The sequence below is a fragment of the Numenius arquata genome, chromosome 11 (genome assembly GCF_964106895.1).
Source record: "Numenius arquata chromosome 11, bNumArq3.hap1.1, whole genome shotgun sequence".
Lineage (NCBI taxonomy): Eukaryota > Metazoa > Chordata > Aves > Charadriiformes > Scolopacidae > Numenius > Numenius arquata.
The window spans coordinates 3472096-3498864 of NC_133586.1; the positions used below are offsets into that span (position 1 = coordinate 3472096).

At 47.5% G+C, this 26769-nt stretch overlaps 2 protein-coding genes across 2 annotated transcripts; one reads left to right on the forward strand and one right to left on the reverse strand.

Moving 5' to 3' along the window:
• The first annotated feature begins 1061 nt into the window (after window positions 1-1061).
• Window positions 1062-13139, forward strand: SPG21 (SPG21 abhydrolase domain containing, maspardin). Its single transcript, XM_074155591.1, has 10 exons — window positions 1062-1149; window positions 4612-4705; window positions 8602-8763; window positions 9572-9652; window positions 10253-10398; window positions 10668-10776; window positions 11230-11337; window positions 11716-11856; window positions 12190-12308; window positions 12431-13139. Exons 2-10 carry the CDS (start codon window positions 4643-4645, stop codon window positions 12444-12446), a joined length of 945 nt encoding a protein of 314 aa, XP_074011692.1. The 5' UTR covers window positions 1062-1149; window positions 4612-4642; the 3' UTR covers window positions 12447-13139.
• On the reverse strand, window positions 13060-26719 carry ANKDD1A (ankyrin repeat and death domain containing 1A). The gene is made up of 15 exons (XM_074155590.1): window positions 26686-26719; window positions 24234-24337; window positions 23481-23579; window positions 22780-22878; window positions 22210-22314; window positions 21213-21311; window positions 20699-20797; window positions 19468-19566; window positions 18996-19094; window positions 18789-18887; window positions 17735-17833; window positions 16311-16406; window positions 14983-15184; window positions 14156-14287; window positions 13060-13943 (listed from the first exon to the last, which is right to left on the reverse strand). The coding sequence occupies exons 1-15, from the start codon at window positions 26717-26719 to the stop codon at window positions 13882-13884; spliced, it is 1527 nt and encodes a 508-aa protein (XP_074011691.1). The 3' UTR covers window positions 13060-13881.
• Between the last annotated feature and the right edge of the window lie 50 nt (window positions 26720-26769).

The window sequence follows — 26769 nt, forward strand, 5'->3', positions numbered from 1 at the left end:
TTTTAAGAGAAACGAAGCAACTTTGGGAGAGAGGTAAAAACGGTGCCTCGTGTCACGGGGTGACCCTCAGCTGGGGAACAACACTATGTATAAATACTTACATTATCTAATCACACGTATCCTTCAGATATGCAGAGAACGCGCCCACAACCCACATCGACCTGTCTCTTTCCACTTCCCTTCAACTCCTGTTTGTCACGTTCTAATTAAACGGTGCTAATTGACACCAACGGGTCATTAGAGGAATGACTCCGAGACAAGAACGCATCACCTGTCACCCTCCTCGAGGAGCTGCCCCTTCTATCCCTTCTAAAAGGCAGGTTTAACACCAGCACCTGTAGCCAGGCACCTGCCCAGCTGGTTTTAATCTGCCATTAAATCCCCTGCCGTTGTTTCCCCTCAGAAGCTTTTCTGAGGGTGTGAGGCAGGAGCAGCGGCCCAGGCTCAGGGACACGCCAAAGGCCAGCGGCAGAGGGAAGCTGCGCTTACCTCCTCCAACTCAGTTTTTAGTACAGCCTTAAGCTTAGCTTTTCAGAAAGAAATTGAACAGCTGGATCAAGGGAGCGTGATAAAACCTACTGTATTAAAATTAAGACCCCGACTTGAACAGACGCCGTTTCACTCACCAGGGCATTCACTGAAATCACTCCGGATTTCTCACATATATCAAAAAAATGACGCTCTCTCCCGCTGGATGGCAGTGGTAGGTCACAGCGACCCGCGCCGAGCCGAGCGGCGGCAGAGAGCGGAATAAAGCACCACCAGAGAGCTGCTGTGCGTTTTTTTGCTATGTTAAAACCCAATTCTGTGAGGAACCTGCCGAGCAACAAGACAACGGCAACGGCCGGCTCCTCAAACGCTCCCACCTGAGGGTCGCTAATGGCGGCCGCGGCCCCTCACACCCCGCCGGCCAATCACCGCTCCGCGGCGAGGCCACGTGACCTCCGCCTCGGTAGCGATGGTGCCGGGGCCGCTTACTTCCGCCTCGGCAACAATGGCGGCTGCCCGCCCTTCTGCCCCGCCCACGCTCCTCCCCGCCGTCACGTGGCCGGCGCGGGCGCAGCACCCGGAAGTAGCGGCCGGTGGCGGGTGCCCCCGCTTGGGTGCGCCGGGGGAGGAGGAGGAGAGCGGTGGTGGTCCGGCGTCCCGGTGAGGGGAGAAGCAAGGGGGGAAGGAAGGGAGGTTGCTGCTGCGGAGACAGGCCTACCCCTCTCTGAGGGGTCTCGAACAGGGAAGGGGGGCCCTGAGGGGCCGGCCGGACCCTGAGGGCCCGGGGAGGGGGAGCACTGAGGGTCGGGCGGGCCCTGAGGCGCCGGGGAGAGGGGAGCACTGAGGGGGTGAGTGGGCCCTGAAGGCCTGAGGAAGGGGGAGCGCTGAGGGGCCTGGTGAGCCCTGAGGAGACTCGTGGAGGGGGGGGGGGCGGGGGCTGAGGAGTTAGGTGGCCCTAAAGAGACTTGCGGGGGGGGGAGGGGGGGAGCGGTCTCTCAGGCTCTGGGACAGCATTACCCCTGGACCAGTCTCTGAGGGGATGGGGGGGCCATGAGGAGGTGTCGGGCTGGGGCTGTCGTGACCCTCGAGGGGCTCCATTCTCTGTGTGTGTGTGTGGCTTGGGGCTGAACCCTGCAGGCAGCCCGAAGTCCAGCCCTGCCCTGGGGGTTCCTCTTCCGGGGGAGCTCTTAGGGGAAGGGGCCGCCTCAGCCTGTGCTGCCGGGAGGAGAGCCTGGCCTGGGGGTGCTGAGTGGGGTTTTGCCTACTTCTCCCCACAAAGGTGGGGGAGCCAGCTGTGATTGAGGAGGGGAGACAGAGCAGGGGCTGGGATGAGTAGGCAGCCTGGGTGATGGCTGGGGGAGAGGGGAAGGTGCTGCCGCCACATCCCGGTTATCCATAACTCTTCTTGCCCATCGCCTGTGTTTGGTGTTCGTAAAGCACCCGTAGCCCTGGCGTCTCCCCTGCCTCTCCTGGTGTTTGCCTGCAGTCGCCGTCGGCTGTTGCTGATTCAGGTCTCTTGGCCCGTGGGAGTGGGTGCTGTGTGGCCAGCGCAGCGGGAGAGCGGTTGCGCGGCCACCCTGGCTCACGCAGACACGGCTCAGGGAAGAAGAACTCATCTAATCTGCTCTGGCAGGGTTTCCTCCCTAGTGGCAGGATCAAAATCCTTCTAAATCGATAAAGAGTGGAAAGTATTGCTAGTGTAATGGGAATAACTTACAAGGAGAAGTGCTCTGAACACATCCCTAGATGATTCTTCCCTTAGGGGAATTATTTTTAAGAGGTTAGAGTTCTTTAGGTTGTTTGGTTTTACTGAAAATGAAACTTGGGTCTTTAGAGGCTGGGGTCATGAGCAGCATCAGGTTTTTTGTTTGTGATTTGAGTTACTTTGGGTGGCTGGTTCCCTGTTGCGAGTTTGTGGTTCAGCTTTTCTGTGGCTGGAAGAGCATGCAGTTGTTGACACAAATGTGTGTGCAAATTTAATGCCAAGGGAAAAAAAAAAAATAAAGTCAGTAATAGGGCATTGACTTCAGCAAAAACATCCATAATCAAAGAAAAACCATTTACTCTTGCTTTAAAAGAGGAGCAATCCTTAGGAGCGGGGGTTGCAGATGCACCTTTACAGGAAAGGAGCTGGTGGAAACCAGCCCAAGTCCTGGTGACCAGCAATTTGCTTCACAAATTTGTAGGTGAACTGGGAAGCTCAAAACTTAGGCTGCGGATGGACTCTTAACCTGCTCCGGTGCCAGCCAAGGGACACTGACAGGAGAAAGTTCATCTGCATCCGTGCCTGTTCCTTATCTAGCCTAACGATAGACAGCTTCCTGCTCCCGAGTGATGTGCCAGCCCATGAATTAGCTTAACGGTGCTGAAAGACTCAGGTGACAGAAAAAGAGAGGGGATCACAGCGGGAAGAACACGGCCGACCCTTTATGGCAACCAGAATTATTAGCAGAAAGTCTCCCTCTCCCGTGCCTTTGTATGTACGTAGTGAGGCTCTGAGCATGACTTGTGTTTCTTGGCCCTGCTGTAACACAATACTCAAAGAGAACGTGTTGTTTTAAGGCATTTGCTGTGATTTTTTTTTTTTTTTAAATTTCTGCTCTAACTGTGGTTTACTGAATAGCTTTTTGATAACCAGTTAATGTGTGGTTATAGAAAGGAATTAGTAGACTAAACTGCTGTTTCCTTTCTCTAATGGCCAGCTGTCCCCTTTAGTCCAGTAACACGTCTTTGTGCCTGCTCTGCCTTGCAGGCTGGTGGAATAGATATTTTTTTACATCCACTGTGATTTTACCCGCTCCCAGACTATGACAAAGAGCAGAATAGTTGATGCCAACACCAAACCGAAACCATGCAAAATTGCAACAATGGCCGTGCAGCTGAATTTCCTACCTCTGACACCCTCGTCAGACATGAGAGGTGGTATCACCTGCTGTGTGGAAGATGTGTGTCGTCTTGCAATTTAGAAAGTACTTTCCCTTTCAACATGCATGTTTTCTGTACTTGGAAAATGGCAATTGAAGCCTGAAAGATGAGGAAATTGTAAATAACTGTTAAGCCAGCTGTAACCCAATAAGGTAGTTAAATCTGCACACCAGCAGCTTTCCTGCAGGGAGAAATGAATTGGAGGGACTCACAGAACATACCAAGGACTTATTTTACAGAGAATTAAGAAACAAAACCTATTGATTTATACTTGTCAACTGTTAAGTAGCAAGAGTAAAAGTTGCTTTGTTTTATTATGCTCAGTGCTGTGTGTGAAGGCATGAAAATAATCTCCTGAGGCAGTTGGCTTTCAGGATAATGAGCCTGCAGGCTTCAAAACTGTTTGATACCATCTGTTGTACAAATGGAAGCTAATGGTCTTTTGCTGCTTTTAAAAAAAAAAAAAAAGTTAAATCTACAAGTTACCTAAGTGTTTATTACAAATTAATGGAGTATTTTAAGACATTGTCATTATGTATGGGAGGACATTGTGACTTGAGAGTGAATTACAGGCATTTCTGTGTGGACCCGGCTCTGAATCAATTTGTTCTGTATTAATTGGTGTGCTTCAAAGATACCTTTGTTGGTAACTCCTGACAAGGGTCCGATTCTGTGTGGGTAGAATTGAAACTTCAGGGCTCTTCCGTAAATTAAGCCTCAGATCAGCTGATGTTCCCGATGCGCTTCGGGATTCCTTTGGGTCAGTTATACTGAGATGGGAGAACGTGGTCTGAACACTTAGGCAGCAGGTTCATGAAATGACCTAAGTCTATTGTCTGAACTGCAGAATGAATTGTATGAATACTTATTATAATGTGCTGTAGCTTTTTTAAGCCACTTAAAGCCTGCAACACAGCTGTCTTTCTCTACAACTTGTTACAGGGGAATGTTGTTACAAAAGCATCATCATTTCATAAGAAGGTCGGTGCAGTAAGGCAGTCAGGTGACTGTCTCTTGGGAGAATAATTAAATGGTTTGTGATGAAAACGGAGGATAAGTAAACTTGGCTTGTAGTACAACCAACTGATAAGAGCAAACTCACCCTGCAAATGCTGTGTGTACACGGCACAGCTTTTGGGTGCTGCCTACGGTAAAGCTGTTGTGTTGATTTCTAACTCTCTCTTTTTTTTTTTTCAGGCTGACCTAAACTGAATTTTTTCTAAACATCATGGGAGAGATTAAAGTCTCTCCTGACTATAACTGGTTCAGAAGCACAGTTCCTCTTAAAAAGGTACGTACAGCTCTAATCGACTCGCGGGTGAAATGCCTCCTCTTGCTTTGCAGTGGGGGAGACTCAGCTGTTTGGTTAATGCAGAACAGTTGTGGCCGTGCTAGTGACCTGGCTTATCTCCTGAAGAGTTGTCCCATGTGTCACAGGAGTGCATGAAAGCATGCTCTCAATTTTCACGTGCTTCTTAGAGGTCGCTTCCACATACGGTGGTGGGGAGCAGAGGCTTGTGGTTGTGAGCCACAGCAGCAGTACCTGGCATCCTGATGCCAGCGACGCTTGAGGAGGGCACTCTGAGGAAATAGTGTGTGCTGGGGACCACATGCGTGGCCTCTCACTGCAGCTGACCCAGAGCCACCTCTGCCGTTCCTGCCCATTGTCCTCAGGCTGAAGCAGAGCATCTGAAGGCAACTTCTCGGCAGTTGGGCTGCACGTGGTGTTCCTGAGAGTGGAAAGATGCCTTAACCGCAGTGGAAAAAAACAAACTGTTTATTCTGCTGCGTGTCCTCTAGATGTCTTCTGCTTAATCAAACCGTCCAACCACTTTCTCCTCTCGCTTGGATTTCTCCACTTCCTTTCACTGAACCACAAGAGAGTGTTTGAGGTGTGCAGTGTTCCAGCTTCTCTCGCTGTGTGCCGAGTGGCAGAGAGCATTGTAGTACTGGAACGTTGCTCCTGAACCTGGCTTCCAGCTGGTTCAGTTCCCTAATTTGGATGGCTCTGTGGGCTGCAGGAACTTGGGGATGGTGTTGGCAGCAGAGGCGAGACCAGCGTTACCCCTTTGCACAGCAAGTCGGTTGCAGTTGAACCACTCGAAAGGGACTGTGTCCCCAAACTTAAGGAACAAGACTTAAATGTGCCTAGCGTTATTTCCACTGAGCGGTGTAGCTTTCTTTAAGAATTTATCTTTATGGAAGGGCTGTAGAAATTTTCCATTCAGGATTTCTCATTCATTTTTGCCAGTTTGTGTCTTCTGTAAATAAGAAAGATCCATTGCTGTTGACTGTGCATGCTCTGGGCTCTGGCTGTCCAGCTTCTTTCTGTTCTTGGCCAGAACTGGGTCTGTTTGTGCCATTGCCTCCAGGCAATGCCTCAGCAAAGCCAGGAGGCAGCATTTCAGCAGAAAGACGTGTGTGTGCTCTGAGGCGCTTCTTTATGGGATGCAGGACGGTAAATGAAAGGAGCTGGAGGTTGTGGTTGCAACGGGGACGCGTTGCTGCTGCTGTGGGGACTGTGTGACGCTGCAGCTCGCTGCCAGGGGCCACCGCCTTCAGCTGCTGCTGACTGCTCAGGGTTTCAGAAATGGGGACACATGTAAACTGAAGCTGCTGGTGACCTTCAGACCAGGGAATACCTTACCCTCTTGAGTGATTTCAGTCTACTCAAAAGCAAAGTGATGCGACAGTCGTGAATCTGGGGTATGAAGTAGGTAGAAATAAACAAACTAATCCTGGTTTCTGGAGAGGGAATAAAATGGAAAAAAAGCCCAATTTGAAGATGTCTTTAATCTCGGAAGCAGTCTTTAGGAATATATTTGTTTGTGTTATCCCCCCAAAAGTATAGGCAAAGCATGTGCAGTACAGAGGAAGGAATAACGGACCGTGGTCACTGCTGTCAGATGGAAGCAGAGCCAGAGCAGTTTGGTTGAAAACAGGCTGAGATGACAGGAGCAGGAAATGCACAGCTTCATCACCCTTCCTGCTCTTGGCAGACATAGGGAAGTACAGCACAGAAAATAATGTTTTTAAACTAAGTCTTGAGCTTTGCCTGTCAGCCTCCATTTGCATACACCACTTGGTGCCTTATCTAAGTCCTTCCTAAAAATCTTCAGCAGAGGACACCCTGGCTCTGCTCAACTCATGGGGGAAGTTCTGCCCCTTGTTTCAATGCCGTACAGGTTTTAACCCTTTATGTGGACTGTAGGCAACCTTGGTTGATCGACCAGAACAAGAAAAAGGCTGGTGACCTCCCAGATCAGCAGTTAACCACGCTGATGTCTGCCTGCACAGCGCTTAGCCTTGTTTTGGAACCAGAATTAAACTATCCAGTGTGTGGCTAGAAATCAAATAAAACAATCGTCTAAACCCACTGATTCCTTGTCTGGGCTCAAGGAAAGAAATGTTATCTCTCAGAACTCAGTTCCCTCGACATGGACGAACTTTGGTTTTATGATTTCGCCTTTGGAAATGCTCTTAAAGGTAAAGTTTGTAGCGGCCACCGACAGCTACCCCCCAACTGATCCAAAATTACTGATGGAGTAACAGCTGAGAACAGCGAGGCCAGAGCTCTGGGGTTGTCTGCAAAGGGTTGTTGTTGCAGGGATTGAGAGGGATTTTGTACAAGGTTTATTTTAAAATGGTTTCAGTGGTCTGGAAGCTCTGGTATGTGATCTTTTTTTTTTTTAGAGAGACTTTACAAAACAACAGTATCATGTGATTTCTCACACGCTCTCAGAGCCTGAAATACTGGCTTTATTACAGACAGATTTGTTAGTCAAGCAAATCTGATTTGTGATACACTGTTCTCTTCTGATTCCCTGAGAAGCTTAACTGCGGTGATGGAAAAGCGAGTTGTGCTTGTATATTGCTATTCAAAAAGCTATAAAATCTCGACAGAGAGGAGATGAACGCCTGGTGTGTGACGCAGGCTTTCCCCAGAGGTTTGTGCTTGTTGTTTTGGTACGAGCCACACACTTTTGCTGGATTGTGGAGAGTTGAAAGAGCATCCTAAATATACACACCAGTTGGCTGGTAGAACAAGCCCTGTAAAAACAAGTCAGGCTCCAGCATTGCTGGAAAACAAGACCTTTACCTAATTCCTATGCCTTTAAAGATACTAATTGCGCTAGGGCTTCTAGCTTCTGTGCCGAGATGGGCACTGTATGAGGAGCTGATCGTTAAGGATAGCAGCTCAGGTGTGAATAATCTCTATCAGCCAGACATGTGTCCCGGGCACTCCAGATGCTCCCGAGGTGCTGCCAGATGATGGAAGCATTTTTCTTTCCAGGTCAGCTTTACAGCTCTGCTTTGGGAGTCGTGTGCGCCTCTATTTCTGGCAGCAGGCTCTAACTGTTTGACATCAATAATGTGTGGCGTTAGCTGCTTAACTCAGTAGCCTTGAGTGTATCCAGCCCTGTAACATCTTTTTGTCCAGGGAATGCAAATGTTGATGGTTGTTCGTGAAGCTGCCCCCAGGGGCAGTACTTTTTCCAGCCTACAGCTGCAGCTCTCTACCTCCTGGGTCTCCCTCCTGGGCCATGGCACGGTGGCTCCTTTCCCAAGCATATTTTTCTGCACGTGGAATATTGCATAAATCTGATCCTTTGGGGGCACAGTCTTGCTGTTCCCGTGATTTATTTGTCTATGAATTTTCAGATGCAGATGAACTATCGTTCTAAGGTGCTCTGAGTCGAAACCCAGAGCAAAGCATTGCAAACTTTAGTTTAACAGCGTTTCCTCGGAAAGGAAGAGAGATTTATTTTTCCGGGTGTAACTTCTGAAGTGCAGTCCATCACTGTAAAACCAACGCAATTTGCTACTTCCAGCAGTTGCAGCGTTCTCCAGTTGCCTGCAGAAGGATGATCTCCCGTAAGACAGCCCGTATTGTGCTGCCGCTGACTCCATGCGATGTTCGTTATCCGGCTTATGCCAGGACACAAAGCATTTGGTCTGACAGTGCATGGCCACAGTCCTGTATCCAGCAATATTCATACAAACGCTGTAATTCCAGTCAGTAAACAGCCTTAGAGAAGAAAGCTTTTGTGAAGAGGAGTAAAAGATGGTCTTGAGTATTATAATATTCACTAGATAGCAGATTTTTGTAGAAGCAATCCTGAAGCTGGCTGAAGAACCTCATTTGTCTTTTGTGTTTCTTCTTCCCCCTGTGCCTCTTCCCCCCAGATAATCGTAGACGACGATGACAGTAAAGTCTGGTCGCTGTATGATGCGGGACCCAGGAGCATTCGGTGCCCGCTCATATTTCTCCCTCCTGTAAGCGGAACCGCAGATGTGTTTTTCCAGCAAATTTTGGCACTGACTGGATGGGGCTACAGAGTTATTGCTGTGAGTATTCTTAGGCCTGTGTCGAAGTCAGGGTACTTGTGCTTGTTGCTCTAATCAGAGGTTGGATAATGAAGATAAACTCCTTAGTGTTGACTAAGGAGAATCCACATAAACCTGATTCTGAGTTGTACTCCAGAGTATACAGTGTGCAGATTCGGGCTGAAATCTATATGTTTATGGCAGCGTTTACCCAGAGCCTTGTGCATAGGCATTATTAACTTCTCGGTCTGTTTCCTCCCTCGTTTGCCCTGGACACCAGTCATCTTTGCCTCCAGCTGGATCTTTGCTAGCCATGAGGCAAGCAGGTGGGTTAGTTCAGGGTTTCCCTGGTTGCCTTAGGGATGGTGGATAACCTGGTTTTTAGCCTGTCTAGCTGCAGATGCCAAGTCGCTCCTTTAAATCCCCACGATGGGCTGTTTTGTGGCTTTTCAGCTCCTAAGCCAAACTGAATTGATTTATTTGTACGTTATTTCTGCTAAACCGTGTGGCTTTAGGAGTACTGCTCTGTCTCTAGCAGCAGTTAATGATTTCTGTAGCCGCCAACTCTACATGCTACAAAATCGCTGAAAAATCATTCCAGCCTTTCCTCCCACTGATGGCAGATGAAGCAACGCTGCGCTTTCCCCAACAAACTTGTTCCACGGTGCTTTCAGTTGTGTATTTTTGTGCAAGCGAGAGGAGGGTGTTCACACCCTCTGGCTGTAGGGACCTTGCTCAGGAGCTTGAGCCTGGTGGTACGGGAGAGGCAGGTTGAATCCTCGAAACCTTTAATGTGAGACCAGCTTTTTCTAACTCCTTATTATTTTAGTTGCAGTATCCAGTGTATTGGGATCACCTGGAGTTCTGTGATGGATTCAGAAAACTCTTAGACCACCTTCAGCTGGATAAAGTGAGTGCTCTGAGATGGGGAAATGGATTTGTAGTTGCAGTAAAAGCCTGATGTTTGTAAGACTCTCATTTAAAAGCAAGTGTATAAAATATGACGCAAAAACATAGCCTATAAATAGAGGCTGTGTTGCAATTCCACTTCTGAACCAAGTTTATTTTGAAGGTGAATACCCTTGAAAATTGTCATACTTGGTCTAAGTTCAACCTTATTAAATTGTATCGGTTAACTAGTTTTTCATGAGATCCTGTGGAATTTATCCTTCCTAACTCATGTAGTACGGAATACCCCAATAAAGTTGGATTGGAATAGCTATTGAAGACAATGTGAAAAGGTTTTTTTTCTTAGGCTTGATGAGCAAACAGAAATTTGAACTGTGGGAATGATTTGACCTGGAAATGCTTCCTTTTTTTCAATATTTATCACATTTATATCGCACGCAAAAGCAGAAGCTGAATAGAAGAGTTTGATTGTTTTAAAGAATGGGTTATAAGGACAGGGTGAACCTTCAATGACTTATTTTTGTAACAAAATGTTGTGCTTAGAGATCACTTCTTTCACAAGTGTAACGTGATCTAGTTTTTGGTTTTTTTCTTTAATTAGGTTCACCTTTTTGGAGCTTCTCTGGGAGGTTTTCTGGCTCAAAAATTTGCGGAATACACACACAAATCTCCAAGAGTTCAATCTCTGATCCTGTGTAATTCCTTTAGTGACACGTCTATCTTCAATCAGACGTGGACAGCAAACAGGTACGGAGACTGAGACAAGCAATCAGATTCGTGGCGTTAGTTTTTTTGCACTGAAATGGGACGCTGCTGCGGTTGGACGTGTGTCTGATCCGTTTGCAGCCTGGGTGAGGGAAGTGTGGGGTGGAGTACTTGGGACTTGTAAAGCCACACCACGAGGAAAATGGAAATTTTCACAATCGGGTGTGTGGAATTTGACAGACAAGTCATCCCGTGATCCTGTGCGGTCAGATTTAAGAACTCAAGATCGTCACATCCTTTTTCTATTTTAGCTTTTGGCTGATGCCCGCTTTTATGCTGAAAAAAATTGTCCTTGGGAATTTCGCATCTGGTCCTCTAGACCCCGAGATGGCGGATGGGATCGATTTCATGGTGGACAGGGTAGGTGGCCGCGTGCTCCGGTGTCAATCTCCACAGAGGATTTACTTAGTGGGAGACAGGAGTATTTCTGCTGCTGTCTTCATTTACTTCCCCAGAGGGGAGCAGTAAGGGATGGATCCTGAGCAGGTGTTGACTGTCACAATTTAACTGATGCTGTGACCGTCAGCCTTTTATTTAAGGTGATCAGAAGACAAGCGATGAAGAACCTGAGGCAGAAGAGGAGGAAGAGCTGGGATACATCTGTAGGCCGTGCTCTGGAGGCAGGCGCAACTAATGGGACATGTTTTAAGCATTTGTCTTGCGCAGAAAGATACTAAATTGGAACTATAATCTTCATCTGAAGTGCAGTCATGTTTCCCTTTAAAACTAACTTCTCTTTGGCTGTATTGTTAATATTTCATTAACTTCCTGCGGTGAAATGTGGTGTTAATAGCTATTCCTCTCTACTGAAAGCTGGAGAGTCTGGGCCAGAGCGAGCTCGCTTCAAGACTTACCCTCAACTGCCAGAACTCTTATGTAGAACCTCATAAAATTCGAGACATCCCTGTAACCATCATGGATGTAAGTTAATCTCAACGTAATCCTTTTATTTAAACACTGTGTCCTCCCTGTGGTGGGTGGGGCCTGGATGTTCCTTTAGCAATTTAAGAAATATTTGCAGCATCTAACTTTACATTTAGATAAGCCTTTTACTGACTGGGAAACACCTGTGTTACATTAGGAATTGGATATTCTGTGCTATGACAGCCATATGTTTAATTATCACAGCATTGGGTTTTTAGCTGTTGATGCCTAATGTGTTTTTGCTTGTTTTCTTTTTCATTAATATGGTTCCACAGAGAAGCTGAGAATCGCTTCTAGGAGCAGCTTATACCCAGTCTGATTTAATGAGCAAAATCTGGTAAGATTCAGAACTAACCGCTGTGACTTGTTATGCAGGTGTTTGACCAAAGCGCGCTTTCGACTGAAGCGAAGGAAGAAATGTATAAGCTTTATCCTAACGCCAGAAGAGCTCACCTCAAAACAGGAGGCAACTTCCCCTATCTCTGCAGGAGCGCTGAGGTCAACCTCTATATTCAAGTGAGTCTCTGCGTTCAAACCCGACCTACGAACGCGTTTGGCCAGAACAGCGGTAGGAAACTCCTTTCCTGTGCTCGCTGTGGCTTCTCACCCTGCCTGAGCTCTGCTCGCTCTGGCTCCAAGGTCGCTGATGCAGAGGAGCAGGGCTGGGAGCAGCCACAGTCCTGGAGGGCTGGCTTTGGGGGTCTGGCTGTTGCCCATTTCCTCTGTCCTTTCTCTGAACTCCAGAGCCCTGATTGCATCCTCACAAAAATTACTCGGAAGGAACATTTCTCTTTTACCAAAACCTTATGCTCCTACGACTGTTTCAGTGTTATTTTCCATGTCCGACAGATCCATTTGCTGCAGTTCCACGGTACCCGGTACGCAGCCATCGATCCCTCCATGGTCAGCGCAGAAGAGCTGGAAGTCCAGAAGATCAGTCTTCACACCAGCAACGAGCAAGACGAGCAGTAGGTTTTGGGGTGCCGGTGACAACGAGGAACCAGTTTGGTGGTTTTCCTGTGTACAATCAACTGTTCCCACTCTGCCTTTTCCCTTGCGTCAGCCGATTATCACTGTGTGATTCCAACAGGATCAACAGTCGGTGAAGGACCCGCAGACAGAGACCTCCAGCAGCGCAACAGGATAGAGCTGTTTAATTTTTAGTCTTTGAATTCAAGGAAGCATCTTTCAAGACTACAGTTTTAAAGACAAAGACATTTTTGCTACCAAAGTCTTCACTATCATGTTCTTAAGCAGAACAGTATTTCTTTTTATATTTTTCACTCGGCTGTATATATTGCCACGTGCAGATTGTGTACTTATAAGCTGACATATTTTTGTTGAATATTTGATTTAAAAGATGTTTAAGTGCCAACGTTGCCGTCACTTATTTGCTTTATATGTTGTGTTTAAGTTAGTTTCTATCTGAAATAAAGCCTTTGACTTTTTAACTTTCTTGCTGTTAGAATGGTTTTCAATAAAACTTCCACTTCAGTAAGTGTCGTTTGTTCTGACTGCAGGAAAACAGCAGCGTGGCTTTACCCCAGTCCTGGTTGGAGACGCAGACACCCCTAGAACATAAGAAAACCAGCGCCTTCTGCTTGAACTCACCTCAAGCTTTAATGCTCAGGTTGCACTGGTTTACCTCCAAGTTTGAATTATGTATGTAGTTGTTTTTTTTTTAAATAACAAATGAGTAAGACGTAACTTGCAAATTTAAGTGTAAAATCTGGATTTATTGAAATACAGACGTTATTTCTCCTTGAAGCACTGTAAAAAATAAATACCAACTTGTCGTGTAATACTTTGTATTAAAGAAAATTGTACGTCCTTGTGAGAGGCTGTGCAGATAACCAGTGACCACTCTTACCTTACACTTACCAAGCTGTAGCCTAGGGATTGAAGAAGTCACCTCTTTGATTTATAAGCAGTATGTGTATGTTAGTGTACATTTATAAACAATATATGGTAATATTCTTCTCTGAAACTTTTTGCGAAGAGTCAAAACCCTTAAGATTCCGAAAGGCCCAAGTGGCAGCCTTGGCTTTTCCTCTGGAATTCCCACCCTAATAGGGGAGTTATGAACACATCTAAGACACAGACAACCCACCCCAAACAAAAAAAGGTAAGTAAAGAACATTTCTGAAAGCAACAGCTTCCCCCTCAATGACTTAAAAAAATGACAATTAAAAATTTACATACAAAAATGTGATGTAAACAAGTTACAGTAAAATAGTGTAGTAGTTCCTGATACAGTATGATGAGTGAGACTCCCTGAACTCATTCCAGTCCCAGACCATATGCAATAACGGATAAAAATCTGTCTTCTAAAAGGCCTTAAAGAGGTCTTTTAGATCTCTAGCCTTTGCTGATCCCCTTGTTTCAGACCAAGCAGGAAGCAGCAGCGATGCCAGCTGTTGGTAACGAGAAGCCCTTCGGTTGCAGCTGCCTCCTGAGGAGCAGCAAGAGTAGGGGTTTCTCCCGCAGCTCCAAGACCAGCCGAGGACGCATCAGTTGATGGAGCCACTGGTGCCCTCTGGGTCACATCGCGATGCACTTCCGTGGGGAGGCTGAGTCTGCGTTTGCTTTTTTCCGAATGCTTTCTGTAAAAGAAAGAATGTTCTGCTGCACACAAAGTATAAAGCCGTGGCAGGATGTGTTAATTCACTAAAACAGAAGAAAGAGACAGAAATGACATGTATTAGTAGCGAGGGGGCACGACATGGTACCTTCCAGCTTGTGTGAGCTGGCTTCGCTGAAGTTTTCCTCAGGTAGTGCTCAGTGCGTGTTATTTGAAGGAAAACAACAGTATTACCTGCTAAATCTCTTCTTCCGATCCCCACTAGGCCTTCGTACAATCCCTTGATTGGATTTTCTCCTGCCGTGATCACGCCGTGGAGCCAGATAAGCAGCATTCTGTGGCCGTGCTCCCTGTAGCTTTTAGTACCTGCCAAGATCAAACCACAACTGAAACCCTGCGCTTGCACGGCTCTGAGCAGAGCAGATTTCTGAATGGGTGGGTTTGGACACCCCTCCCTCCTCCTTGGATTTTAGTAGGATACTCTACAGATCAGCTTAATTCCTAGTTGTGTAATTAGATTCAGCGTTAAACTTAATGGAGTGGGCCAGGAATGAGCTTGGGCTGGTCAGACGCAGAATTTCTGCCTTCAGAGCACAGCTGAGCCCCTTGCTCACGTCCTGCGAACTACAGGAGTCCTTACAGTAACCAAACCAGCCGTGATCTGTTTCTGAAACCAGAACGTGCTTCTGCTAATGTCTCTCTTAAATTCTAAACAGGATTCCTCTGCCCTCTTGGTTCAGCTCCCTAAAAGAAAAAAAAATAACACCAGCAAGTTTCCTCTGTCCCACAGAACGAGAATCGTAGCAAGAACTCACAGGTCTGGCAAGTGGCTCAGAAGGAGCGAGCAACGAACCGCTAACCCCCGTGCTTGTCTGCTTTGTCCTAGACAAATTCCAGCGTGTAGGTAACTCCACATTCATTAAATACAGGCTTTTTACCCTAATATTTTGGTTGTTTCAAATAAGCCGTCTGATTTTCTTCATGCTTTGCTATTACTGCAGACTTATCTCCTAGAAACGCAGTCCAAGTGAGGGAAGGAAAATACCCGGGCAGTTTTATACCTGTCCATTGTTGCTCAATAGCCCTAATGTGGGCATCAGTGAATTTCCAGTGATGTGCCAGCTTCTTCCATTCGCCGGGTTTGAGGTACTTAGTAGCTAATCTCCACATCACTGAGCGGATGTGCTGTGTTTCCAGCCTGTGATCCTGCTTAAAGGTCAAGTGCTTTGCCACCCAGGAGTCGGAGTCGCTGTTCAGATTGTCCTGCAAAGCCAGAACAGGGGGTTCACTTGGGATTCAGCAGAGGTACCTGTCATTCTGCAGCTTCCCACACCCTCTGAGTTCACTCTTGCACAGCGCTTTCTTTTTATTCTCTTTATTCTCTCGTTTCACTCCGTTCTAATCATGCATGTTAACAAATGCTGTTAACAGCAGCTTTGCTGTGGAAGCCCAAGCCGACTGCAATTTGCATTTCTACAGTGCCTTTTATCTGGGGCTTGTATGCAGAATCATTTAATTAAAATCTCCTTGCTCCCCTGCACCACAGGCACGTGCTTCCCTCCTTTACACGCCAGACTGCAGAGGCCAAATGACTTTCCCTAGGGCTGCGTGGGAAGCCCATGCAAGGGCCTGATACACACAGCGTTACTCCTAAAGCTGGGCCTGTGCTACAGGTGGATGCTCTCCCTTCCTTCCTTTTCTTTCCCCTCTAGAGCGCCATCTTTCCTGGTACGGGAGGATGCCCGAAGTGTTAAGAAGATGTGGATGTGGTGTTTGGTCTCAAACTGCTCAAATCGGTTTGGGCACAGGCTTGGGGTAGGTGGCGTTTCTGTGGGGAACTGGGGCTGAGCACACGGGGCCATGGGAGGAGAGACACGGCTGGGCCATACTGGGACTCACAGCAAGAGCAGCCCCAGCCTCGGGGAAGTCTGAGAGGGAAGTTGGTTCTATGACTCCAAGAAGAACTGATCACTCTGCTCACAAGAGCTGTCTCCCTTAAACTGCTGAAAAACTCCCGTTTGGCGACCTCGGACCAAGCATTTTCCTGCTTCAGTTTCTCCTTCTGGGAGAAGGAACTAACATTGCCCCACTCCCTTCTACAGGGCTTTGGGAAGAGCTGCCAAAGAATATTTGAAAACCCCTGTTCTTTTCAGCACAGCCTGGGGTTTTTACCAACGGAGGCTTTTTTAAATAAGGAAGCCTTAAGCAGATGTTGTTGGCATGGGGAGGACTTTTGTTTTCCTTAAGGTGATGGAAGAGGAGGCCAGGCTGTCACAGGATGTCCCGCATTTCTTTTCCATGTGACCGTTGGTAACGTGGAGTCTCAATGGAGACGATAAAGCTACATCTGCCCTGGGAAACACAGGGGACGGCGGTGTCAGCTGCTCACCTTCTCCCATTTGTAAAACCGATCAGCTTTGATAATCATGTCCGCCAAGTTGACGTGATTGCCTCGGGCGGCGACATCCAGCGATGTTTTTCCTTGCTGAAATTAGAAGGGAAAAAAATGAGCTGGAAAAGACGTTGCCCGCTTGGGAGGGACAATCTCGCTGCCCAGCCGGTGGTCTGCAGTCACAGGCAGCACGGCCTATTGAGCAACACACCCAGCCGGGGATGAAGAACCCCTGTTCTCCACCTGCAAACCCCTCGGACGTGAGCCACCTTGGAGCTACTGCGTGCAGAGCACGGGGAGTCATTTCCCAGGCTCTGCAGCATTTCCTCTGGTGCTGCAGGGATCTGCCCATTTGGCAGAAGAGGGCAGAAAAGCATCCCGCAACCCACAGTGGATGGCAGGGGGCTTTTGGGCTCCCAGCACCACGGGTGCAGCTGGCAAAGGACCAGCTCAGCACCACAGTCCAAGGCATTTTATAGCCTTTGGCACAGCAGGTTTGCTGACACATGGAACTGAAGTGATTTATACAACCTCATTAATTTTACAGGCTCCACATCCGTGTGACTAGAAACAGTCTCCTAGTAGAAGCTCCTTACACGGACATGATTTTGGATTGGGGTGGGGGGAACGTATATTTATATTGATATCTAAAAGCATACAGCAGAAAGCAACAAGATTTGAAAGTTGTATGAAGGAAAGGGGGCCAGCCCAGCCATCAGGCACGCCGGTGAGACCAGTTCTAGCCTCAGATGTGAGCAGAAACCCAATTGCACACAGAAAAGGGTGAATGTGTTCCCTGCACCGAGTCTCACTGCGGTTCCACAGACCCCTGGAAGGTGGCAAACATTCACTGCAGCTGAAGGCCGTAAAGGCTTCGAGTCTGTATGAGCTTTAAGCCACTGCCAACTGCAGACACTATAATAATCTCTGCCCAAGCCCCCTTCAGCATTTTCTGAGAGCAAACCATGCTTTCAGGCTGCACACAACTTGCCTGATTCCTCTAGAATTCCTTTTGTTCATCTAATTAGAGGGCAAAAGCTCTGGAAGCTGGTGCCACATCTATACCAAAAAGATACTTTTAACCTATTAAAATATGTGCTGTAATTATTAAGCCATATTAGGTATCATTATTCAAGAAGATATTTGGTATTAATGTGCATGATAGCACAAGACGAAACAACTTAGAGAAGAAAAAGTTTGCTCATTGTGTGAACTGTCTTCTACCTTCCTAAGAACCTGTCACTTCTTTCCTGGAAAACACATCAAAATAACCTGCTCAGCAGCATTTCAAGGCCTTATCCCTGGAAATATCCAGATTTTAATATTATTTCTAGCCTTCTTTGAAAATTATGAAAAACAGTGGCATCCATACTTTCCCTCCATACCCCCATGGAATTTCTTCAACACGTGCAGCCGTTTACCTTGTCTGTCAGCTTCAGATTAACTCCTGCAATGAGAATCATCTCGGCAATGTCCTGCCTGCCGTGCTCCGCAGCGATGTGGAGCGAGGTCTGCTGCCTCTGCAGAAGGAGGGGGAAAGGACTAAATTTCAGAGAGGGACAAGTGTGAGGCTGGAAGGACAGGACAGAACCATACCAGGAGGAAGCACTGTAAGAAAGCTGTCAGCTCTGCCCTCCTTTCCCCTCTATCCCTTCTTAAACTGAGGGTCAAGCATCTTCCTACCTCAAACTGGACTGGGTTCCTCAGGCTGAGCAGAACTGGTCTGCCCCTGTCCCAGCACCAGCGCTAAGAAGCCCCCCTGATAGCATTTCAGTCTAAAGAAGGGACTTCTTCAGTTCCATAAAGCTCTCTAGGGTCACTTCTAGGACTATATTATTTCCTGTTATTTAAACAATTTCTGTAGGCAGACAGTTTGGCCAAGGGAGGAAAGGACCAGTGCCAATTCTTTGTTCCTGGGGGACAGGGCTGGGTTAATGTGTACGCACTGTAAACTGTATGCGCCTTGGGACTCTTTAATGGCAACAACTAAAATCAAACACAAAATGTGGCAACTTTATGGTGTCACCAGGAGAGAACATCCCTAAGGGAATGAACATTAATCAAAACATTATGAGCAAACTACATAAAGCCCCTCGTTCACAACATTACAATTTGGTGAGAAAACCAGCTGCCTCCAGGCTTGCCTCCCATTCTCAGCTCCCGAAACATTTTGCAGAATATCTTCTGCCCTGAAATTTCTCCCACCTGCTTCCAGCAGGAAGGAGAGTGCCTGACTACACAACATCACTGTGCACAGGTCCCAGGGACATGGCACAGCCCACGTGTTGAATGCCATCAAGCGATTACCTCACTGCAACACTCAGAATCATTTCACGGGTTTCACATCTCCTAAGTTGCGCTTCCAGGTTTTCCTCATTTTAAAGCACTCCTCTTTAACCCTGTCCCCAAGGTGATCAAATCCCCCATGAAACCGGTTCACATTTCAAAGACAAAGAACAGGAGGTGCAGTCTTACGTTATCTGGAATGTCAAGGTCACATTCCGCATCGATGAAGAGCTTCACCATGGCCGGGAAGTTCTGCAGTACCGCAATGTGTGTTGCTGATGCATTTTGCTGTGGAAAGAAGACCCTGGTCCTTACGGAGTTGCTTTGTGCTCTTGAACAATTCCACAAACTGGCTTTGCCTTTTTTTAAGTGATGAGGGCATCGAACAGCACTTACATGATTAACAGCGTCTGTGTGGATTCCTGCATCCATGAGGATCCTGGCTATCTCCTCGTAGCCGTGCAGCGCTGCGTAATGAAGGCAGTTCATCTTCTTCTGAGAGGCACATCAGAAGAGATGGGTATTAGCCAGGGCTTCTCCTCAGAGGCTGCAGTTGTTACAGACTGTCCACAGAGATCTCCCTGCTTCCCTCCTGCAAGATCCTGTCCACAGAAATCTCCTCCTTCCCTCTTCCCCCTGTTCCTGTGCTGACAAATTCATAAAGATTGTCTCCACAACCAAACTAGCCCCAGGGGGCTTCACCTGCCTCTTTGTACAAAGCCACGTGCACCTTCCTCTGGACTCCCTGTGCTATTTCTGAAGTGCTGGGCTCCACATGGCCTCACCTGACAAAGGGTGCCCTCCCTGGGAGAGCAAAAATCCACAAAGTACTGTTTGGAAAAAAGGAATCACCTCCAACGGAGCTCACCTGGGTTTGGGCATTGACATCGGCACCTGCTTCCAAGAGCAGCTTCACACAGTCGCTGTGACCTCCCTCGGCAGCCAGGTGCAGAGCCGTAAGTCCTTCCTGGACAAAGCAAAAAAGGAGACAAGCAGCATTTCTGCTGACGAGGCCAAGACAGAGCAGCAGAATGAGCAAGCGTCTACCCCAACCCCATCTTCTGAATCCGTAACATGTTAAAATACCAATTCTGAGGGCCCGGATGACCGTCAGGAAAACAAAGAACACAATTATCTGCCATTGACATATCAGAGTACTGCTCTGTCCTTATGCCACTGGAAACAGCTGGCCCATGGGCCACAAGACAGACATCATGTTAATCACCTTTTCTGCCCCTCGACCCATCAGCAAACAAAAAAGGATTTCACGTGGACAACCATTTTCCTAGAGCAGTCCAGAAACAGCCATAGGCAGAACTGGAAACCTGTGGCCCTCGACCACTGGTTCTCCCTTCTGAGGGCTGCAGCTCATTTCTTTACAAGAAACAAGCAGAATTCCTAAGTGATTTAATCTCATTTTATTATTGCTGTTTGCACAAAGGGCAGCTCATCTGGGGGAAGACAAATGCTACCAGTGTTACCGTAGAAGGCGGTTTCCCTTTTCTTTCAGATCTTAATCACAATCAAATACACTTTTTAAAGTCAGTAACCAAATAAGACTAGAGAAATTGCTGATAAACTTAATTGGGAGTGTGCCCTGGAATAAATAACAGCGTTACTAAGCCAATATTTGCTATCTAAATCATTAACTGTGTTCCAGACACATAATTTTCCAAAGTAGCTCTGCCAAAGAGAGATCTCAAACAGAAGGTCCATATGTTCAGTGACTAAGTCAATACTATAAAACATAGTGAAGTTTAGCTTAAAACACACTCAATAACCATTTAGGCACTTGAATGTACAAGGGTCAGGGAGAAAAAGGGAGATTAAATGGAGTGATAAGGTAGGTCATCAGATACAGCAGAAAGAAAAGGCAACACTTTAGAATTGCATACTGGTCCAAGAAGGATGTTGCCTTTCACTGATAGTCTGCAAGTGTGACCTGCATTTACACACGTACGCAGTAGATAAAATCAGCAATCTTCTAAACCTCTCCTGTCAATACTGACTATTCAGCCTGATGACAGTGTCAGGAGAGTATTTCTGGGGAGGGAAAGGGTAAAACTGATGTGGTTTTCATTTCATTTAAATGTACTTACTAGGTTCTTTTCATCAAGGTCCACTCCAACATCTATAATCTTCTGCAGCACAGAGAGATGGCCATTTTTAGCAGCTAAATGCAATGCTGTATTTTCTTCCTGAAAGCAAACATCACTTCATACATATATGTATCACGGGATTGAGTGTTCATACACCACAACCTCACACAGAGTATACCCAAGGTGGCTGAAGAGGAGGTTGTTAATGAGTAGCAAGAGTCTGAAAGAGTCTTCCAAAATTGCAGCAGGGAGGGAAGAAACTCAGCTACCTTAAACCAGAGCATGGTCCACCAGGCTCGCTGGCATCCTGTCTGAAAAGTCCTGGAGATAAATCCAACATGGACTGGGGTGCAAATAGCTTGCAAGTGGATAGGGAAGAAAAGCCCTGAAGTACCACAACCATAGTTATAACTGCTGACAACTTGCCTGCACGAGCCTCATTTGGTAACCTGTTCCCTGAATTTCACATCCTCCTCAGACTTTACCTCCCCTACATGTGGTTTTGTGCCCGTACCTTGTCTTTGGCACTGTGAGAACAACCCAGTCGAATCAGGAACTCCACCACTTCCAGCCGCCCATACTCTGCAGCCAGGTGAAACGCTGTCCTGTCCATCTTTGAAAGGGAACAGAAAGAAAAACAGTCCAAGAAAGGCTCAGAAAGCACAAGACTACATCATCTGCTGCAAGGAATATAATAATGCCTTGTGAGATAACACAATTGCACAGCAAGCTTAGTGTCCACAGGAGGAAAAAGTGCTGCACTTCAAAAATAGTTACTCTGTTGCTAACTTTTATTCTGCTTTACATTTGGGATGACCCTAAAATAAAAAGGTGAACAGATCTACCCACTGGGGCTAACAACTCCAAGCACTTTGGTCTCACCAAACACTGCAAAAGAGATCATTTCAGTGTTTATTTCATATAGAGAATAATAAATGGGTTACTAAAAGCAACTAAGGATAAAAAATGGAATTAATATCTGAGACCCCAGTTATTGAGGGAGTCAGAACCCCTTTTGCGGGGAAAGGGGGAAAGGCAGATCTCTTGTTGCCTCATTTAACTCCCAAGCATCAGAGTGGGGATCACTCTAGGAACCATGAAGGCCATGAAACTGAAAAGAGTGTGCACCACCTCCTGTGTTCCTCTGTGTTCCTCCTGTGCTGTCTTCAGGAACAGATCAGCTAATGCCGGAACGTGCTGGGAGAGGGCCACCCTTGGTTATTGCCTATCGACAATACGTCCTGGAGCATCAGCTGCACAACAGAAGGACACTTAAATTCCTGAATTTATTCTGTAAAAGGCTAAACTAGGAAGCCCTGGATGCTGAAGCCTGGCCACAGCCAGAATCCTCATCATCCCTAAGCCCCCTGCCACAGGAGGGCCAGAGCCTGTGTGGGATACGCTTGGTTCTCTGGGAGTAGCATCTGACTCTGGGTCTTTTCCCTAGACCAAGGACAACATTCCTGCTAAGCTCAGCAGAGCAAGAACCAAAGCAGTGAAGAGCATTCTACCTTGTCTGTTTTATCCACACACATGTCCTCCAGGTCCTCCATGATGAACTCCATCACCCGGATGTGTCCCCTCTGAGCCGCACAGTGGAGCAGGTTCCTGCCGTTCTGGAGAGGAGATAAAGGATTATGCACTTAACAAGTCCAAGACAATGCGACAGTCTTTTTTTAACAACTTGCTTCTGTTAGCAAAGACCCATTCGATGCCTCCCTGCACCTCTAGAGCTGAAACAGTTTGTGCTGCAGACAGCAAGTTATGACTCTAAAGTATTAATGCTCCTTTTTCCCAACAGTCTACTTTAAAATACATAAAAAGCTGATTCACTAAACCCATTTTCCATTTCTGTAACACCTTCCACCTCAGCACTGCACAAACGTGAGCTGAGAAAGCCATGTAGATCTCTATAGCTACAATTATTACACCTCATTTAGGAATAAAGCAGAAGTGCAGATGGCAGTCCCCACAGCAGATGCTGCCACACAGGATCACCTTGCTCACAGATAAGCCTCATTCTCTCCTCCCCATCACTGTCTGGAGCTCTGTGATGGACCCACGTAAGGAAACTCTCTCACCCTATCGACACAGTTAATCTTGGCCCCAGCATTGATGAGGATCTGCAGGATGCGGAGGTGGCCAAACCAGGCAGACAGGAGAAGCGCATTCATTCCAAACTGGGCAGAAGAGAAGAGAGATACTTACAGCTGAACTGCAGCCACCACCATCCCCACCCTGCAGGGAAGTTGTCCCTCTAGCTTCATGAAGTTTCCCAAATACTTTTGGTTTTTTTTAGCCCCACTTTCTCCAATTACTATTATTCCTGCCACAGATGGTCACAGCAGCTGAGCTGAGACCTGCCTCTTGACTGCCACTTCCTAGTCAATGGTATGTATTAGCCTGGTCGTTAGGGGGGAAGAGAGAACTTTCTGGCTGTCACTGTCTTCCCACAAGCCCCAACAACACGACCAGAAGCAGCCAAGCATCCCCATGCTATACAGAGAACCTCACAGATTCTACCATCCTTCTTCAGTCACTGTGCATGCAAGGAAAAGGTCAAAAGATAGAGCACAGACACATCTGAAAACAAGGCTTGCTCCAGAAAGGCACCGCAACTGCCTCAGCAGGGAGGCCACAGCTTCCCAAGCACCGCCAAACCTTGTGCCACCCCCCCAGGGCTACGGTGAAGTCTGTCACTGCCCGCCCAGCACCCAGTCCCTATTGGTCCCCCAACACAGAACCCATTTGCAGGACACATAAGGGAGATTTGTTTTCGTACACTGTCTTCGTCATCCACCGGGGCATCGTGATCCAGGAGCAGTCGCACAGCATCCACATTGCCTGCTCCTGCGGCCCAGTGCAGGGCAGTCCGGTCTGTCTGGAAGGGAAGGGAGAGGGATGGCTGATGGTGGGTGGGTGTATCCACCAGCCCTCCTGAAGGCCAAAATTTCCTTTGCCATCCACGGAGCCAGAATTTCTCACAGTGCACAGGGTTGTCTTTGGACATAACCCTCTGTTTCTTGTCAGGCAGACAGGTGGTGGTCACCTTCTACTCAGAAATTACAGTTATGGACTATAATGACAGCACAGGAATGAGAAACATCGCTGACCATGGACAGATTGAAATTAGGGATGGGTGCAATCCCGTATTTCCAGGAACCTACTGGTCAACAAGGGGAGATCCGTACCAGGGACCGAGTTAGACCCATAGCCTTGGTGTACGGAGATAGCAAAATCAAAGCCTTTCCCTGCAGCCATGTGTATCTGGCACACAGGTTCCAAGGGCAACCATAAGTTATCACCTTTCCTCAGCGCTTGCAACTTTGCAGTCTGCCCAGGATGACAGTGCTGTGGGTTTCAGTGTGTTCTGAAACTGCTCAGTTGCCACAGGCCCTATTTAGCACTGGGCGGTGTATTTTAAAGCTTTGACCAACTGAGCAGATAATGAGAAGAGTAGTGTCAAGCAGCTGCAGCTCTGAAACACACCCTCAGCACTTCCTAGAGCTCAGAGGTCGAAAAATCCAGGACTTACATTGTTTTTGGCTTTGATGTCGACCCCTCTCCTGATGAGCTCCTCCATCCTGGCCGTGTCATTACGCTTTGCTGCATCGTGGAACTCCTTCTCTGAATGAAGCACTGCAGCAGGAACAGAAGAGTGGGCATTAAAATGGTGCTGGCATGGAGCACAGACCAGCATGTTCCAACAAACCTCCCCTTCATCTCACATACCCCACTGGCTTCAAGGAAGGACGACTGCAGAAAGATTCTTCCAGCAAGAATCCCAGCACTACAGACGTTGGCATGTTTGCTGGATTCGTCCTCTCCCACTATCTTCCCTTCCCTGTGCCGCTCTTCCAGTCCTACCAGCTTCTCTTCTAATTTAGTGTCTTTTTCCGCATGGCCTTGCTCCGGCTGCAAAACCTTTTGATCCATTAGGTCCATGTCCTCTGGCCATCCTCCGAAGCCCAGAGCCGGTGTGAGGGCTCAGGCAGATGAAAGGATGGCTTTCCTCTATCCTTTCACTTACATCCTTCTGCTCTGCAAGAAGGCCTTTACACATGGTCCTGCTGTGCCCCTCCGGGCAACCTGAATCAGCCAAGCAGCACAAAACTGCTAGCCTGGCCTGTGATTAGTGTTGCATCTCTTAATAGACCGTGGCAGTTCTGGGCATAATTTACCACAACCGGCAGTATTTGTCCTGCACAGTTAGGCACAATTTAAGGGTGTTTACTCTCCATGCTGGGCCTTGCCCCAGCAATCTTCTCCTTGATCGAACAAACCTTCCTGCCAAGAAACGAGAGCAAGGCTGTGACTCTGGGCCCTCTGCAGCCCCATGGGGAGGCTCTCAAGGTTTTTGGCAAGGCTGGCGTCAGTTTTTCTTAGACTCAGTCTCTGCACTAGTCCTTTTGGGGAATTATTTTGAGGTGCTTAAAGCCGACTCTCAGCCTATCTGCTCTCTTCAACGTTTCTGCAGATCTCAGGCTGCAGTTTGAGAGTAGCAGCGACTCAATGCAACTTCATTTTGTATCAATGTACCAATTAGACACTAACCACATGCCATACAAGAGGCATAAAAAGACACTACGGTTCCTGTTCCACCACACCGAGAAGATAGGAGACCTGCTGTCTATATGGTTCTACCCCTTTTCTCTCTGGAGGGAACAGAATGAAGGCACCCCTGCTGTGGACTCATAGGGCAGCAGAGGTATAACCTCATCCTCCAGTTTCCCTTCCTTTTACCTTCAAACAAAAAACTTTAGCTCAAGAAAAACACAAATAACACAAATCTTAATACCAGGCAGGGTCATTCAAGAGCGTTGGACCTACTGCTTCACTGAAGGCAGCAGGATTTGGACACTGATTTCTGCAGGAACAGGATTTTCTGTACTGTATATTGAGACGCTGTTCTCATCTGGCCAGGTGCGTTAACAGGACTGCATTTCCCCACTGCACGGACTCCTCATTTGAGAGGAAATATCAGGAGAACTTGGGAAAAACTTGTGGAGTTTATGTTAATTATTAACACCAATGGCTACACATGTACTACCTCCTTGCAAGTGCTTATCTCCATTCAGTGGAGGAAACCCTATGCTTCACTTAAGCAAATGTTGCTGCCTCTGCTCTCCAGGTGACAGAAATGTGTTCTTACATTTTATGATCGCACAAAGCATCATTGTCAAAAGATGACAAAGCACCCCTTGACTTGTTTATTCTTTCCTCTACCTGTGAAGATGCAGTAACAAACCTTGTGTTGCTAAGGCCGTAGAAGCTGCGGTTTATTTATTCTCAGCAACATATGGGAAGCCATTTGATGGTCTGAGTTTCCTACTTAGCGTCCACACCGGCAAAGCCAGCCCCATAAATCTAAATGCACCCCTCCTCGTGGCATGCACCCCTCAAACAGCAGCATTTCAGTAGATATTCAGCAGTTTTTCCTTCTCTTTTGAGCTCAGGTTCCAGGGTATTTCAGTACCTTATGGTACTGAGTACGAAATCAAGTTATCCCAACCAGCGTGGAAAACAATTTAAGCAATTTACCCTCAGTGCAATGCACCATCACACTGGCAGTTTATGGTGCAAGAGATTTAAAAAAGCAGCAAAGGAGAAGAAAAACATGCCAAGAAATGGGCTAAAGCTGTTCCCTGGGCTCTACCCGAGCCTGCAGGACACAAAGACAGCCCAGTACGGCCCGCACCCAGCCGATAAAGGCGGCCACAACAGCGAAGTGGGGGGCACCGGCGTTATTTGCAGCATCCATGGGGTACAGGATGCTTTGGGGCAAAAGCAGTATCGAGGTTACACACCTGCTTTGTTTCTGAATGGATTTTTCTAAGTCCTGTTAGCCTTTAAAGCACCTCGGCCCAACCCCTGAGCCCCCTCCCCGAGCCCGGGGGTGGCGGCGTCCGCGCCCGCCCTCTCCCTCCACACGGACCCCCCTCACGGCGCGGCCCCGCCGGGGCAGCTCCCGCCTCGCCCCTACTCACGGGTGTCCCCCTCCGACGCCAGGTCATCCCCCATGTCGCTGCCCGCCGCCCACGCCGGTCCCGCCGCCGCCGCCTCAGGGCGGG

Bases quoted from the DNA above. Each gene is read 5' to 3' on its own strand.
- ANKDD1A (XM_074155590.1), bottom strand. From the start codon at position 26,719: ATGGGGGATGACCTGGCGTCGGAGGGGGACACCC. The intron at 19,095-19,467 runs GTGAGCTCCGTT...TGTGCCTCTCAG, and splicing joins ATGTCAATGCCCAAACCCAG to AAGAAGATGAACTGCCTTCA. The intron at 18,888-18,995 runs GTAAGTGCTGTT...TTCTTTCCACAG, and splicing joins ACACAGACGCTGTTAATCAT to CAAAATGCATCAGCAACACA.
- SPG21 (XM_074155591.1), top strand. From the start codon at position 4,643: ATGGGAGAGATTAAAGTCTCTCCTGACTATAACTGGTTCAGAAGCACA. The intron at 4,706-8,601 runs GTACGTACAGCT...TCTTCCCCCCAG, and splicing joins GCACAGTTCCTCTTAAAAAG to ATAATCGTAGACGACGATGA. The intron at 8,764-9,571 runs GTGAGTATTCTT...TTATTATTTTAG, and splicing joins GGGGCTACAGAGTTATTGCT to TTGCAGTATCCAGTGTATTG.